A 15,041-nucleotide genomic window follows, 5' to 3' on the forward strand; every position below is an offset into this window, starting at 1 on the left:
GTACAGCAAAGAGGCGGCTGAACCGCCTTTACTGTGGCAAAGCGTTCTTTGCCCCGTGTCTCCAAAGAAATGAGAAGAGTCTACAAGGCTAGGGGTAAAGACTGAAGTCATTAGAAAATACACGAACCTTCGGCTAAGAGGCACGGACAAAATAATTCAAGCAAGCAATTTTGGGGCCTTAAGCTGCAGACATCCAAAGGGCCAGGCCCTCCAGAGCCGAAGTGCAAGGCCCAGCCCACAGCTGGGCCTCAGGGTGAGCCCACAGGGAGGCGCCTGCTCCTAGGAAGGGCGTAGGGGATGGGGTGAGGCCCTGGGAAAAGTGGACGTCAGAGACAGGGGTCAAATGCAGAAACTTAGGGAAAGTCAACCAGGGCAAAGACTGGGAGCTGGAAACAGCTCTGGCCTTGGCTGAAGCAGGTGTGTCAGGCCCAGCCTCAGGGTCCACGGCACCGGGCTTTTCTCTGTGGTGCTTAGGAGTCACACAGCTATGTGCGAATAGCCAGTTACGGTAACGTGCAGGAGCGGTGTGGGCAGAGTCTTCCAGAAGACCAGGCCAGACAGAGGACCTGGGGCTCACGTGGGTCCCCTGCCCCTCCTCACTCTGCCCGTGGCCAGGGAGGTCACCAGAGAGCGCACCCTGGAGCCCTGCTCCTCCGCCTGCCCCTGCAGGCAGAGCTTTCCTTTCCACAAACACCTGGGGCAAGCAAGGCCTCCCTGGGTGCGTTTAAAATGGGAGCAAAGGCTATTAACACCAGGCTTAACATGCAAATGCCCAAGGGAAAATGAGCTAAAACATACAACCTTCCCTAACAACTCCGAGGCTATTAGCAAATACCTGTGTGAGGTAGCTTTCAAAGACAGCAAAAGAACAAAGTGTCTGGTTCTGCAAGCAACACAGCACAAAGCCCCGCCGCTTTTAAGTAGGTAATGGCAATGAGGACGGAGATGTGGGGCTCGGAGTGTGGTGGCTGTCGGGGCGGCTTTCATGCCTGAGCAAACGAGCTCACGGAGCGCGGCGTGCAAGACAGCGTTGCGTCTGGACATGAAAAGACACCTGTGGCAGCGGTGGAAGAATTGAGCCCACGGCCGGGAAATTCTCCCTGTGAAGGGACCAGCCCCCTCCTCCACGACACAGGGGAGGGAGCGCAGCGGACGGCTCCCAGGGAATGTTCTCCAAACACCAGCCTTGCACCAGCAGTGCCCATCACCAAGCTCTGCTTGAGAACAGAGAAGATGGTGAGAGACGAGAAAGCTCTGCCCTCCAGCAGAGACCAAGCGCCCGGGATGCTGCTACCACGCATCACACAGACCTCATGTTCCCATCACACCCAGCTGTGCCCTGCCTAGACCAGCACGGGGCCTTCTGCCTCGCAGGCCCAGGGCTGTCCGGGCCCCCTCCTACCTAGCCAGGTCCGACAAGGATCTGCCGCTGCCGCTCTCCTCTGTGAGCCACTCACAGCTTCCAGTGGTCACTGCCAGGTTCATTTTGCACAATCACTTCACACTGCCCTCGCTTGCTCCACAGTCCCCGGGGCCTCTGCTGTGTGCGCCTGGGCCTGAAGCCTCTCTCTCTGTCACAGCCTGGTGGTCCTGCACGGTGTGGGGGGCTGAGCCGGTCTTCACTGCCTAGTCCTTGTAACATTTCCCTAGTTTCAACAAGCAGGTCTAACTTTGCACTCAAAGCCTTCTACATCTTTCCAGTGACTTTTAAAGAAGCAGTAGCTCCCAGCCTTGCTTCTAGCTTCTCTTGCCCCCAAGGAACCTCCTGCTCTGATGGATCCAACTGCCCAGGTCTGTCCCAGACTCCTGTCTCTGGGACTCTACAGTCCTAGGCATCTATCCATGCCAGGCACCTTCCCGACTGACCCTAACTCCACCTATTCCAACGCTTGGGCTGAGTTCCGCCTGGCCTCCCCTGCAGCGCCCTCTCCAGGGAGCACCGAGCCTCAGCTCCCCTGTCCCAACCCATGGCCCTGCACAAAGCTGCACCCTCTCTGTCATCCCTGGCTTCCTGCTTGGCCGGAGTCACGCCCTTTGTCTAATACTATCTGCCATGAGCAGCACACAGCTTGCGAACTTGCCTGGAGCTGTTGCGTCTCACGGCATTGGGCAGAGACACAAATGACGACCAAGAGGCCAACGGGTCTGCTTGTACAGAGGCTGCCCTTAACATATATTTTTATAATACACACAGGATGTGCATGTCTGTGCATACAGACAGAAGACTTACAGACCTTCCAAAGAGAAAACATCCATAAAACCAGACACAATGAAAATATAACCAAACACAAAAGAATCCAAAGTCATCAAAGAGAAGACAAGAGACGTGCCGAGCACCTGCTGTGACGGAGGTACTGCATCTGAGCTGCCCGGCCACCAGGCCAGGGGGAAATGCCCTCTGCAAAGTGGCCGAGTTCCCAAAGGGCGCAGGGACTCGGGAGCTCAGCAGACCCGCCATAAGCCTCGGGTAATGCTAAGTGTCATGCCTAGCTATGCAAAATACAAAGAACCTCCCCCACTCCAATACACATCGTTTCAAAAAATCCTACGAATTAGAAATGTGAGGCAGAAATGCTTTATGTGATGAAAAACTGTCTAAATCGATGTCATGCTCCTTTAGATGAGGCCTCAGATGTCAGCCTTGGGGGCAGCTGGGCTGCCAGGAGACGCCAGGAGCATCTTCTCCGAGCTGCGGTTGCTAGAGTGTGGATATTTGTCAAAACTCACAGAAAAGCTCTGTGTTTGCTTGGATGCAAAGCCTCAGCAAGGCACAGGCCCGTCCCCGTGGCTTCCGAGGCAGAGAGAGGCGAGGAGGAAGCCAGTCACTGTGCAAATTCTCCCCGCCAAGATGCAAGCTAGCAGAGAGAGAGAAAACAAACGCCACTGTGTAGAGGTGTATCAGTTCCCTTGGAAATCTAGAGGCTCACACAGAAAACCATGAGCCGAGAGAGAGAGAGAGAGAGAGAGAGAGAACAGCTTTCCTTTGCCCCAACAATCACCTCAGAAAAGGGCAGCAACCCCAAATCCTAGGGAAGCCCTGAGACACCAGCAGAGAGCGTGGGTGCAGACCTGCGCTGAGCCACATCGAAGCACCCTGAGACACCAGCAGAGCGCGTGGGTGCAGACCCGCGGGTGTCGCTGAGCCACATCGAAGCACCCTGAGACACCAGCAGAGAGCGTGGGTGCAGGCCTGTGCTGAGCCACATCGAAGCACCCTGAGACACCAGCAGAGAGCGTGGGCGCAGACCCGCGGGTGTCGCTGAGCCACATCGAAGCATCCAGAGCGAAAGGGGCCTTTGCTTCGTGTACGTGGCAGGATTGCCACGGGGTCGCTTCTCCAGACGCTCGCCACAACTTTAACATGATTAAGAACTCAATGGGACTATTGTTGAAACTTCATAAAATAATTCCCATTTTCCTTTCTGGAGGAACAAACAGGGATGAGACATAAAGTCCTGGAAAGCTGAAGGCATGTACCTTATCAGTTACCAAAACACATCTTTTGATGATTAAAGTAAAAGGCTATAAAGCTGAACCAGCGGATCCAAACGAACCTTCCACAGACACACTTCTGCATCAGCAACTCTCTCTGGTACACGAGACAGGAATTATCACAAATAGATGGACACTTCACCATGGGGAGCTGGGTCAGGCAGAAGTCAAAAAAATGCTGTCTGTCAGAAAACCTATCTAGAATCCAGGGGAATGAAATCTATTAAACATTAGGCCTTTCAAGGTGTTGGGCTGGGCAGGGCAGGGCCGCCCTGAGGCAGGGTGGCAGAGCCCAGGATGGATCGTCCTTGGGCTGCCTTGGGAACGCCTGGGCTGCCTTGGGAATGCCTGGGCTGCCTTGGGAATGCCTGGGCTGCCTTGGGAACGCCTGGGCTGCCTTGGGAATGCCTGGGCTGCCTTGCAGGCACCACGCAGGCCCGGTCTCAGCCCAGGACGAGCACCGAGCCCTGACCTACCTCCAGGAGCTGTAGTCTTTCCCCTTCCCCTAAGACATATAAGCCCAGAGCCGGGTACCTGGGCGGCCATTTCCCTCATGGTCACCCGCCATGTGGAAGTGGTCCTCGGCCATCTCCCACCAGGGAGCAGTTTGTCAGACTGTCTCCCCTGATTAATGAACCCCTTTATCTGCACTATAAGCCTTTCTCTCAACCTAACAAAAAGGAAGGCAAAAATCTACAAGGATGTTTGCTATGCTTGGTAGTGCCTGCATATAAAAAAACACAAAAAAAAACATAAAAAATGCCTTTAACTACGTAAAAATCCAAACGCTTCCGTAGGTCGAAAAGCAGTGCACAACACTTGAAAGTAGAAAGAACCAGAACAATACTGCCACAACGACAGAAAAAAAAAATATCCAAGGCCTTAAGAGGAAATGAGGAAAAGAAATGGACAGACTATGCCGAGCAAGTGCACACAGCCTTCTTGGACCAGTTGTTCAACCAGCAGTCCTGATAATGGGAGAAATGCTACTGAAACTACAGCCAGAACCTCAGGCTCAGAACCATAAATCTTCCCAATAAAAGCCGGGAGAACGTCCTCACAGACTTGGAGCAGGAAGCTTACTAAAACACCTTCCTTGGGAACATTCCTGTCAGTCTATCAGGTAATGCTACATAGGGGACAGCGCCTCCTAGAGATGGACACTGGCAGGGCGCCTGGACACCGGTGACCAGGTCCTGGAGGAGACGCAGACCTGCGGGAGTGGGGGAGCTCTGGCCAGCTGAGCAAAGGGCTGCTGCCCTGGATGCTGTGCTCAGGGAGCTAGGGGCAGCCTCACTGCTGAGCCATGGAACGTCCAGCCCCAAAGCGGCTGGGGACAAATGTGGAGAGGCAGGCGGTGGCCAGCTGATGAATGGGGCTATACGCCATGAGAATAAGCCTGGCACCTGTTCATCAAGCAACAAGAACTCCATCTAGGAGGGTGCTAGGCTAGCAAAGCAGGCAGAGACAGGCAAGGGCCTGCGCTGCGGAACAAAGGCCCACCTCAGGGGAGTCCAGGGTGAGCATGGGCCAATCCCAGCCTGCTCCCCAGGCTCACTTCCTCAGGCCTCCCTCTGGCGGCTCAGGGAGGAACGGATTCCAGGACGGCGTTCATCGACTGGCATGCACCCCGGCCAGATTCGGTCAGCGCTGACAGGAACAGGTGCAATGGACAGGCTCAGGGAGACTAAACCAAGAAGGCTTATTCATCTATCTGTGAAGGGAAAGTATTGGTGACTAAGCAACATGAGTACTGTTCTCTCTGGGCAAGGAGAGGTTTTAGTCAAGCCCTCAGAGGCCTGGTGGGGGCTCGGCCTCAGCCTCCAGTTGTACCATGAGACATGGGGCAATGTCTGCATTTCTGTCACAGGGCAACGCCGAGGCACCCACAGTAACTGCTTCAGGAAGTAGAACCAGGGCCCCTACGTAGAATAAAGGGCATCTGTGACAGATTTTCCGTCATGAGGGCACTGCTAGGACCAAGCAGTGGGTTCAGGGGAGCTATCAGGCACACACGGATCATGCTAAAGCTACATTTACAAGTAGGTACAAATCAGAATCTGCAGCACAGTAACCAACCAGATTTGACAGAACAAAAACGCTGGGTCGTTTGTTTGGACCTCTAAGGTCAGGACTCAACACTCCCTGCCACAGGGTCTAGTTCTGTGTGCTCCAGCTTTCTGCAAGTAACAGGTGCAAAATGACCAAACAGTGACAGGTGTGGATCTCCACGCATTCAGATAACTGAGGGCTGCCAGGTAAGACGGCTGGTGCTAGGGGCGTGTGGGTTTTTTTTAGGATGTATTTATTTTTATTGGAAAGTCAGACATACAGAGAGGTGGAGAGACAGAGAGGAAGAGCTTCTGTCGGATGATTCACTCCCCAAGTGGTCACAACAGCCAGAGCTGAGCCGATCCAAAGCCAGGAGCCAGGCGCTTCTTCTGGGTCTCTCACGCAGGTGCAGGGTCCTAAGGCTCTGGGCCGTCCTCGACTGCTTTCCCAGGCCACAGGCAGGGAGCTGGCTGGGAAGCGGAGCCGCCGGGATTAGAACCGGGGCCCATATGGGAACCCGGAGTGTTCAAGACGAGGACTTTAACCGCTACACTATTGCACCAGGCCCAGGTTTGTTTGTTTGTCCGACAGGTTTCCCACTTATGATCCTCATCATATCCAAGATCATTCCTGGTCACAGTGAGTGCACACCTCCCCCAGCAGACCACAAACTTGCATTTCCTGAGCTTTTTACAGTCTCTGCTACCAATGGGCATCCTCAGGAGTTTCGTGTGAAACAGAATCCCCACCGGGAACCACAGAGGGGGATGAATCCATCATGCCTAGAGGAGGGGTCTTCAGGGGGTCACCAGGCAGAGGCCCATGACTACATGAGAACGGGGAGTGAGCCCTGCTGGCACAGGCACGGGAGCCACGGGGTGCTGCCGGGTCAGCCCCAGACGTGGGGATCTTGGTCTCCCTAAGGTTTATTTAGCTTCCTCCTTTGTGGGGTGACTCAGCTTCAGGCAGAGTCAGGAATGCCCACACCCCTGGCCAGAGCGACTCCCCCAGGTTCTCCTCCCCTGCCATCTGACCTAAGCTTCCGTGTGCCTCCCCTTGCCAGACGGGGACCTTGAACTGCGCCCTGGGATGCGTCATTCCTCCTCGAGCCCCCAGGGGCTGAAGATGCACCTGGGACCAGAGACAGATCAAACTTCAGCCAGCAAAGTCCATGTGCCTGCAGGGACCAGCGTTCCCACGTGAGGCAAGCCTCTGACGAGCTCCAGGGCAGGTCAAGCCCTAGAGTTTTGCTCCAGAAAGCTCACTAGAGCGCTCCTGGAGCAGTGCGGATGGAGCTGATGGAGCCCCTGCCTCGGCCGCTAGACCATCAGCCTACCCCCTGCACGATGCATGGTTTTCAGGAGAATGGCATCTCCCTTGGCCTCTCACAAACAGCTGTCTTCGGGTCTCGGAAGCGCACGGACAGACCTGCGGGATGAAGTCATTGAGAACCATCCACCTGCAGAGCGCAGAGTAAGGGCCAAGTATAATTTCCATTTTAGTGCACTTGCCACTAAGCTGTTCTTTCTGGTCATAATTCCCCAGCAGGTCCAGCTGCTTCTTAAGGGCACTTGTTTCCAATAAAAAGAAAGACCTAGACCACTGACCCGGATGACATCTCGACTTGCTATCTGCCAGGACAGGAAGACAACTGACCAGTCAACTCGAGGTAGTGCGGGCTGTGTTGGCCAGGGTCACCACCCTACTACACACAGCTGAGGTCAGGGACAGCCACCGGAACATCACCTGACCCACTGCAGACACTTCCCACGGTCACGCCACAAGACAGGACCTGCAGGGACACAGCCGGGGCTCTCAGGCGGCAGTCAGAGGCTAATGAGGGACAATGGCGGTGTCACTTCGCCAGCCAGATGCAGACTCGCACACCTGCAGAGCTGTCCAGGACATGCCAGGCCCTTTGTGGGACACACAAGTCAAAATGGGCTCATCCGCAGACCCTATTTGCCCTCCACGACTTCCTAGTGTTGCGGAGGACAATTGCCGAATAACTGTTACACCACGGACTAAACACTCAAAGGGAAGTGAACTTAAGGGTGTATAAACCTCGATGAGGGAAAAATTAACTCGATGTGGGCATAAGGGGATTGTGGGTCAGTGACATTTGAGGCAGGCTATTCAACACAAGGCAGGATATTCCCAGGCACACACCACATACAACCGCCAGTCCTGGGCGGCCTTAAGGTGGCCGGAACATCTACACCCCGAGTCAGAAGGGGGATTCCAGCTCTCAATCCTGACTCCACTCTCCCAGGAACGCACAAACTGGCAGGCAGCAGGCGGATGGCTCAAGGAGCAGGGTCTGTGTGGCCCACATGGGAAACCTGGAAGGAGTTCTCAGTGCTCAGTTTCTAGCCCAGCTATGCCCAGCCCAGCCCAGCCCAGCCCAGCTAAGCCCAGCCCAGCCCAGCCCAGCTAAGCCCAGCCCAGCCCAGCTAAGCCCAGCCCAGTCCAGCCCAGCTAAGCCCAGCCCAGCCCAGTCCAGCCCAGCTAAGCCCAGTCCAGCCCAGCCCAGCCCAGCTAGGCCCAGCCCAGCTAAGCCCAGCCCAGTCCAGCTAAACCCAGCCCAGCCCAGCCCAGCCCAGCCCAGCCCAGTCCAGCCCAGCCCAGTCCAGCCCAGCTAAGCCCAGCCCAGCCCAGCCCAGCCTAGCCCAGCCCAGCCCAGCCCAGCCCAGCCCAGCCCAGCCCAGCCCAGCTCAGTCCAGCTAAGCCCAGCCCAGTCCAGCCCAGTCCAGCCCAGCCCAGCCCAGCCCAGCCCAGCCCAGCCCAGCCAAGCCCAGCCCAGCCCAGCCCAGCCCAGCCCAGCCTAGCCCAGCCCAGCCCAGTCCAGCCCAGCCAAGCCCAGCCCAGCTAAGCCCAGCCAAGCCCAGCCCAGCCCAGCCCAGCCTAGCCCAGCCCAGCCCAGCCCAGCCCAGCTAAGCCCAGCCCAGCTAAGCCCAGCCCAGCCCAGCCCAACCACTGTATGCATTTGGGAGACAGTCAACGGAGAGCAGCACGTGCTTGCTTGCTGATTCTACCATCACCCTCTAGCATATCTGTCTATAACCCACTTTTCAAATAGAAACATTTTACAGCGCAGTCCCAGCGTCGAGGAGACGGCAGCCTGCTGACGGAGCTAGGCTCCCACACGGTCTCTATACAGAGCTCATCTTCAAGCCCTGTTTTTCTAACAGGCCACACACTTTGACATCCTTGAGAAAGCCTTATTTTTGTCCAAAGGTTATTATAATAAATAACGCCAGCCTCCTTCCTCCCTGCTGGGAGCTGCTGTGAGGCCGCGAGGCTGGCTGTGACCCTGCCCAGCTTCCCTCCCCTGCCTCGCTCCGAGGACCAGGCCACGGCAGCAGTCCCAGACGCCTGGGCAGACGGAGACACGGCCTGCACTCCGGCACCCGCTCAAGGTAATGCTCCAAGGCTGTGAACTTGCGGACCAAAGAAACAAATAAAACACAGCCTTTGGGGTCCCCTCAGGAAAGCCGCCAGGGAAACCAGCCCAAACCAAGGTCCCTGTGGTTCACGGTGGGCTTCCCTGGACCTCTGCCCGAGGAACCCGGGAGCAGCACCCACTCCTCGCGGTCTTCCCACTCCATTCCATGGGGCTTCTCGACAGACTCCTGAGAAGCACTGAAGAACCAGGTTCTAGGTCACAGGGCCTGGGGCCGCCTTTCACCTGGCCAGCATGTGCCACACACCCATGTCCTTGGCTAGTGAATCGCGGCCAGGCAGGAAGCGCCAGGGAGGAGCCGGGCTATCATTTGATGGGAACTGAGCACATGAGAGGAAGAGGGGGCTCAACACCCAAGAGCAGGAACAAAGCTGCTCACCAGTAGTGCCAGGGGGCTTGCAGGGCTGGGCGTGGCTTTGGGAAGGGCCAGGGCACTCCTGGAGCAGTGCTGGGAACCCTGTGGGGACTCACCACGCCCAGGCTGGCTCTGGCAGATGACATACTTGGCAAACACCACTTTAAGCCGCCCTGAAGACGTGTGCCCAGTTAGAATCCCAGTGTCACCTGTGACTGGCATGCCTTTGTGACTGGCAGCTGTGCCCATGGGAGCTCAGGTGTGGTCATCTGGGAAGGCTCCAGCTGAAGGAGGAGAAGCTGGGCCACACTGGGGGCCAGCTGTGCTGGGAGGCCTAACTGAGAGGCTGAGCTGGGCCACACTGGGGGCCAGCTGTGCTGGGAGGCCTAACTGAGAGGCTGAGCTGGGCCACACTGGGGGCCAGCTGTGCTGGGAGGCCTGAGAGGCTGAGCTGGGCCACACTGGGGGCCAGCTGTGCTGGGAGGTCCTAGGTGACCACAGAGGATAATAACCTAGCATGGAGCTCCAGGAGACGGACAGGACCTGGGACGAGACATGAGGCCCACACAAGCTCTCAGCAGGAGAGCAGCACAGTGGCCCCTGCCCAGCACAGAGCAGAGTGGCCAGGGGAGCCGAGGCGGCACAGGGACTGAGGCCTTGGGGTTTCATCTCAGCACAGCAGGACTCCACGGTGTTTACACTGGGTAGTTAGGAGCTGGCCAAAGCACAGGGTCAGTGTGGCTCCTGTGTGGATCTTGGCTTGGAGGAAGACCCGAGCAGACAGTGCTGATGGCAACGCTGTGACAACTGTCCTTCCAAGGCACCAGCTGAGCCAGGAGCACAGAGGCGGGACAAGGACCATGGGTGGCACAGGGATTAGGACCCCCAGACTTTTAAAGATGTGGTTTAAAGATGTTAGGGTTGCCATGTCTGGGAGACACCTGGGTAAGGAGGTCATGTCACTGTTCCAGAATGAGCTTCAAAAAGGAACATGCGTGTCCTCCAGGACATCGGCGGTGGCGTCTGTCCCCACAGAGAAATTGTGAGGACAGCAGGGAGAAGCGGGCAGGTGCACAGTGAAAGCTGGAGGCTGGAGAGAAGCCCAGGGTTCCAGGTAACGCAAGGCAGCAGTGTTTCCAGGGAGGGACTTGAGGCTGGATGAGGCAGAGCAGGAGGCCCGCTGGATGCTCGGGGCCTCACCCACCCAGAGGCTGGCGCGTCATCGCTGTGGTCCACTCTCTGGGGGTCAGCCCCAGGAGGGAGGCACTCATCCTCATCTCCAACTTCACTTCAGGGGAGACGCTGTCTGAAGCACCTGTGCTCGGTGAAGCCATGTGGGCCATCGTGCCCTCTCTGCCCCCTCTCTGAGCTCTCCAAGGGCCTCTCCCTACTCCCAGCCCCACAGCAGCCTTTCTAGTTCCCTATGTGCGACCACACTCTTCAGCGGCTACCTCGTAAAGCATCTTAACGTCCCACTAGTCTTGGGTCGAACCCAGAAGTCAAGCGTGTCCGGAGGCCCGGCTGTTGCTCACGGCAATGGTTTTGTTGCAGTACTCACTGTTTTCTGACAGTTCCACGATGTAGCACAGGACAGGGCTGTTTCCATCAAAAGGCCGAACCCAGGACAGCGTCACGGCATGGCTGCGCGAGGAGTTGAGGCTCGCCAGAAGGTTCTGGGGTGAGTGAGGCAGCTCACTTGAAGTAGGGAGGACCAGGGAAAAAGATAAAAAGACAATTGGATCATAGCTGGCGCTGGCCTGGGCACTGGCAGAGGACACGCCTACAAACGAAAAACACGCAATATGCCCCAAACAAAAACTCTCATCATCCTTTCAAAAAAAAAAATAAAACAGGAAAAAAACTCAAACGGAAGCCAACTTTACCATTCACAATGTCTCTGAATGTAATCTGACTTAATCTTTATGATAATGAAATAGCCGACGATGTTGCACATATGGAGGAAAGGGTTGGTTTTTGTGCAATGCATTAATGATCAGAGGCCCCCTAGCGCTCAGCTCTGCTGGGCAGCTGCGGCTGGTGCTGGTCATACAGAAAAGCACAGTGAGCAGAGAAGGCCTGGAGGCGAGCCGGGGTGTGCAGGCTGCAGAGCAGACGCCACGCGCATCCTCACGGCCGCCTCACTGACAGCACGAGCTTGCACTGTCATCCCGTCTCCCGTGGCACCACGGGCAGGTGGGCAAAGCACTTACAAGCAAACGTGGCAAGCACGCTAACGAGAATCCAGCGGAAATGGTAAATGACACATCAGCGAGAGGCCATAAAACAGAAAGGCAATTAAAGCAGACACATTCCAGAAGATAAGTCACTAATGGAACTTGTTTCCTGGGATTTACTGATGGTGGAGTCACAGAACCTCACCGGCAAAGTTCTGCCGGGGCAGAGCCTGCCATGTAAGGTCCCTGCTGCCCTGGTCCGGTACCGGCCTCGCACCGCCTGAATCTGGGAGCAGGCCCTGGCTGAGGCGTCGGGGATGGCTGGTCCCAGGCAGAGCTGGGGACACGGATGTCGAGTGGGACTCACCTCCCCCACTAACTACTTTTTGGTCTCTCTCAGTTGTCAGTTGCCGCTGAGCTACGCAAGTCAGAAGAAAAAGCCATACTTATTCTTGATATTTTTAATTTAAAAAATGCACTCATTATACTTGAAAATTTATTAAGCTGTTTTGTGCTTTCAGCTACCTCAGAAACCCAGCTCTAACTTCTGCACACCGTTGATAAACAAACTCGTGTTTCTAACGTGGACTGGGGCTTCTTTGTATATTAGAATCACAAAGCAAGAACTTGAGCCTGAAATGCTGTCTTGTTTTCCCTTTAACTGTGAATTAAGTTTTAAGTCAGAGAAGAGGCTGTTGTTTTCATTTGTATTCTCCAATAATCAGATTTCCAATAGGTTTCCAACAAAGACCACTGTGAAAGAAATGCCAGGATAAAAAAAAATCCTACTTCTCCTCTGTCCCATTTCTGACTTTTTCTCCCAAGTTTTAGCTGGTTTAAGGTGAAACCTAATCAAACCTGCTAAAATATTCTCCCCTGGAAACAAACAGCGGGCCTAGCTCTATCCAAGTCCGACGGCTGCGTAACCAAGAGCTCATCTGGTCTGGGAGGAGGAATTTCCTGAGTGGCAGAACCGTCCTTGACATTCCTGTGGCCCGAGGGACCCCAGCCTCTAGAGAGTTTCAGAATGAGATCTGGCCATGCCGGGAGGACCAACTGTGTGATTCGACATTTGAGGCCTGAGCCAATGAAATGCACCCAGCATTCTCACCTCCACAGGCCAATGCAATGATACCCCCCTCCCCGGAGACTCCACACACCGATCTTAGCAGCCAGAGCGAGGGAAGCTCTGGGTGGGCAGTCCTTCTCTGCGTGGGTCTCCCCCTTGGCTCCTGATACTGAGTGTTTGTAAGAAAACTGTGACCATAAAGATGGCCGAGTTCAGCATAGAACATTTACATCTAGCAATATAGTGAGAAGCCACCAATTTTAGTTCATCACAGGTTTAGGGAGCCTGGGAGCCTTGGAGTCTGTACCAGGTGTCTAAAGTGAGCACAGTGTTATTAGGACTGTCAGCTTTTGAATTCCAGGTAATCAGTATCAAAATTTCTTTGGAAGACTTCCCTTACATGAGGAAGACCTCAGAAGGCTCTCAGGGCAGGGTGTGTGCCGTGGTGCTGTGGGTTAAGCTGCCATCTGCAATACTGGTGTCTCATACAGGTGCTGATTCAAGTCCCAGTTACTCCACTGTGATCGGCTCTCTGATAACACGCCTGGGAAAGCAGTAGAGGCTGGTCCAAGTGTTTGGGCCCCTGCCACCCATAATGGTTTATGGTGTATACTGAGCTCATTTATCTGGTGTCTTTCTTATTTCTTGATGTAAGCACCAATCGCAGCAAATTTATCTCTTGCGAGACTCACGCACACTAAATGGCAAAAATGGTTGTCAAGAGCCTGAGGTTAACAACAACAAAAAAGACTGAAGAAGTTTGGAAGATAACTAATCTTGAGTCAAGACCTAACGCAGGGGTGTGTGATGGCGGCTCTGCCATGACGGTGGACACAGCAGGCCGTGCTCCAACACTGGCCAACAGAGTCTGCTCGGGGGCTCCCGTCACCCAGGGTACAACCTGACTGCTGCACAGGTTATAGGGCTCAGAGGTCCCTGGTCCTGGCCTCTGGCCTGGAAGAAGGACCTTTGTATGCCATCTCGTATGCTGCATATCACAGATCCAGCAAAGTCAAGAACTTATTAACTTAATATGTATGTTAGAAATACATACTATTTCTTTGAATGTGTTTAGTTATCTGGAAAATCAAGTTTCACGAAGCCCCTGACCAGTGTGTATTAGTAATGGAAAGACGAGCCTTTGAAATTTTCTAACACCATTCAGGAAAATCCGACCTAACAGGGATGGTCTGCAACTGGGTGCTTCTCTGCCAATGCTGAGCATCAGTGGCTATTAGAGCGACTCACAGACCGTGACATGCGGACTGGCAGCAAGCGACAGAGACCCAAGAACAATGGAAATGGAGCCCCAGGCCAAGTCGCTCTGTGACCTGCAGGGAACGGGACAGTGGGAGAGCACCCCGGGCAAACCACACCCCATAGCAACTAAAATCAGCAACAGCACCAATAACAGAACGTGGACCGTGCAGGAAGGAGATGAAGCAAGGGGCGTGGAAGAAACTCAGTTTTGAAAAGAGTCCAGGGAGAGCAATTGGCAACTGTGGCTGCAGGGGATCGCTCTGAGACAAGAGGATCACATGAGCCTTTTTTTCTGTATAAAAAGTGATGCCCCGGGCCCGGCGCAGTGGCCTAGCGGCTAAAGTCCTCGCCTTGAACACCCCGGGATCCCATATGGGCGCTGGTTCTAATCCCGGCAGCTCCACTTCCCATCCAGCTCCCTGCTTGTGGCCTGGGAAAGCAGTTGAGGACGGGCCAAAGCTTTGGGACCCTGCATCCGTGTGGGAGACCTGGAAGAGGTTCCAGGTTCCTGGCTTCGGATCGGCGCGCACCGGCCGTTGCGGCTCACTTGGGGAGTGAATCATCGGACGGAAGATCTTCCTCTCTGTCTCTCCTCCTCTCTGTATATCTGACTTTGTAATATAAATAAATCTTTAAAAAAAAAAAGTGATGCCCCTTTAATGCAGAAATGATGACTTGGTCAAAGCCACAGTCCGAGTTCACTTGGATGAGGAAGACGGCGTGGGCCTGACAGATTGGGAGGAAAGGCATTAAATTGCTCACTCCTTATTACAGCTTGGTCAGAAGTCATCTTACTGCGAGAGACCCCGCCCACTGCCTTAGGGGCTGCATCTTCCTGTCAGCCGCAGACCAGCTTTCCTCTGTTACTCCAGGCTCCTAAGAACCTTCCAGAGCTGGGAGGAGGGGGATGAAGCTAATTGGGTCTTTTAGAGATTTAACAATTAATCAGTCATTGAAGCCTCAGGAGCCTGAGGGAGGGCAGGTCAGCCGGGAGTGCACGTAGGAAAGTCGTGATGATACAGTCCAAACTGTAGTGGGGTCACAGGACTGCCAACTCTGAGCTCTGGGAGGCTGGGGTGTGGCAATGGGGCAGGGAATCACGACAGCCACCAGGAATGGTGTCCCTCGTCTCCCAGGTGCCCTCCTGGGTGGCACATGGGTTCATTTAACCCACAC

The 15,041-nt window shown here is 54.9% G+C and overlaps 1 protein-coding gene across 1 annotated transcript in view; it reads right to left on the reverse strand.

Annotated features, from left to right (window-relative positions):
• Nucleotides 1-15,041, reverse strand: part of SDK1 (sidekick cell adhesion molecule 1) — an 880,998-nt gene that overhangs the window by 166,297 nt on the left and 699,660 nt on the right. The window contains exon 14 of the mRNA XM_058680763.1: nt 10,921-11,057. Coding sequence (XP_058536746.1) covers nt 10,921-11,057 — 137 coding nt within the window. The remainder of the gene's footprint in view (nt 1-10,920; nt 11,058-15,041) is intronic.

The sequence above is a fragment of the Ochotona princeps genome, chromosome 24, assembly GCF_030435755.1.
Source record: "Ochotona princeps isolate mOchPri1 chromosome 24, mOchPri1.hap1, whole genome shotgun sequence".
Classification (NCBI taxonomy): domain Eukaryota; kingdom Metazoa; phylum Chordata; class Mammalia; order Lagomorpha; family Ochotonidae; genus Ochotona; species Ochotona princeps.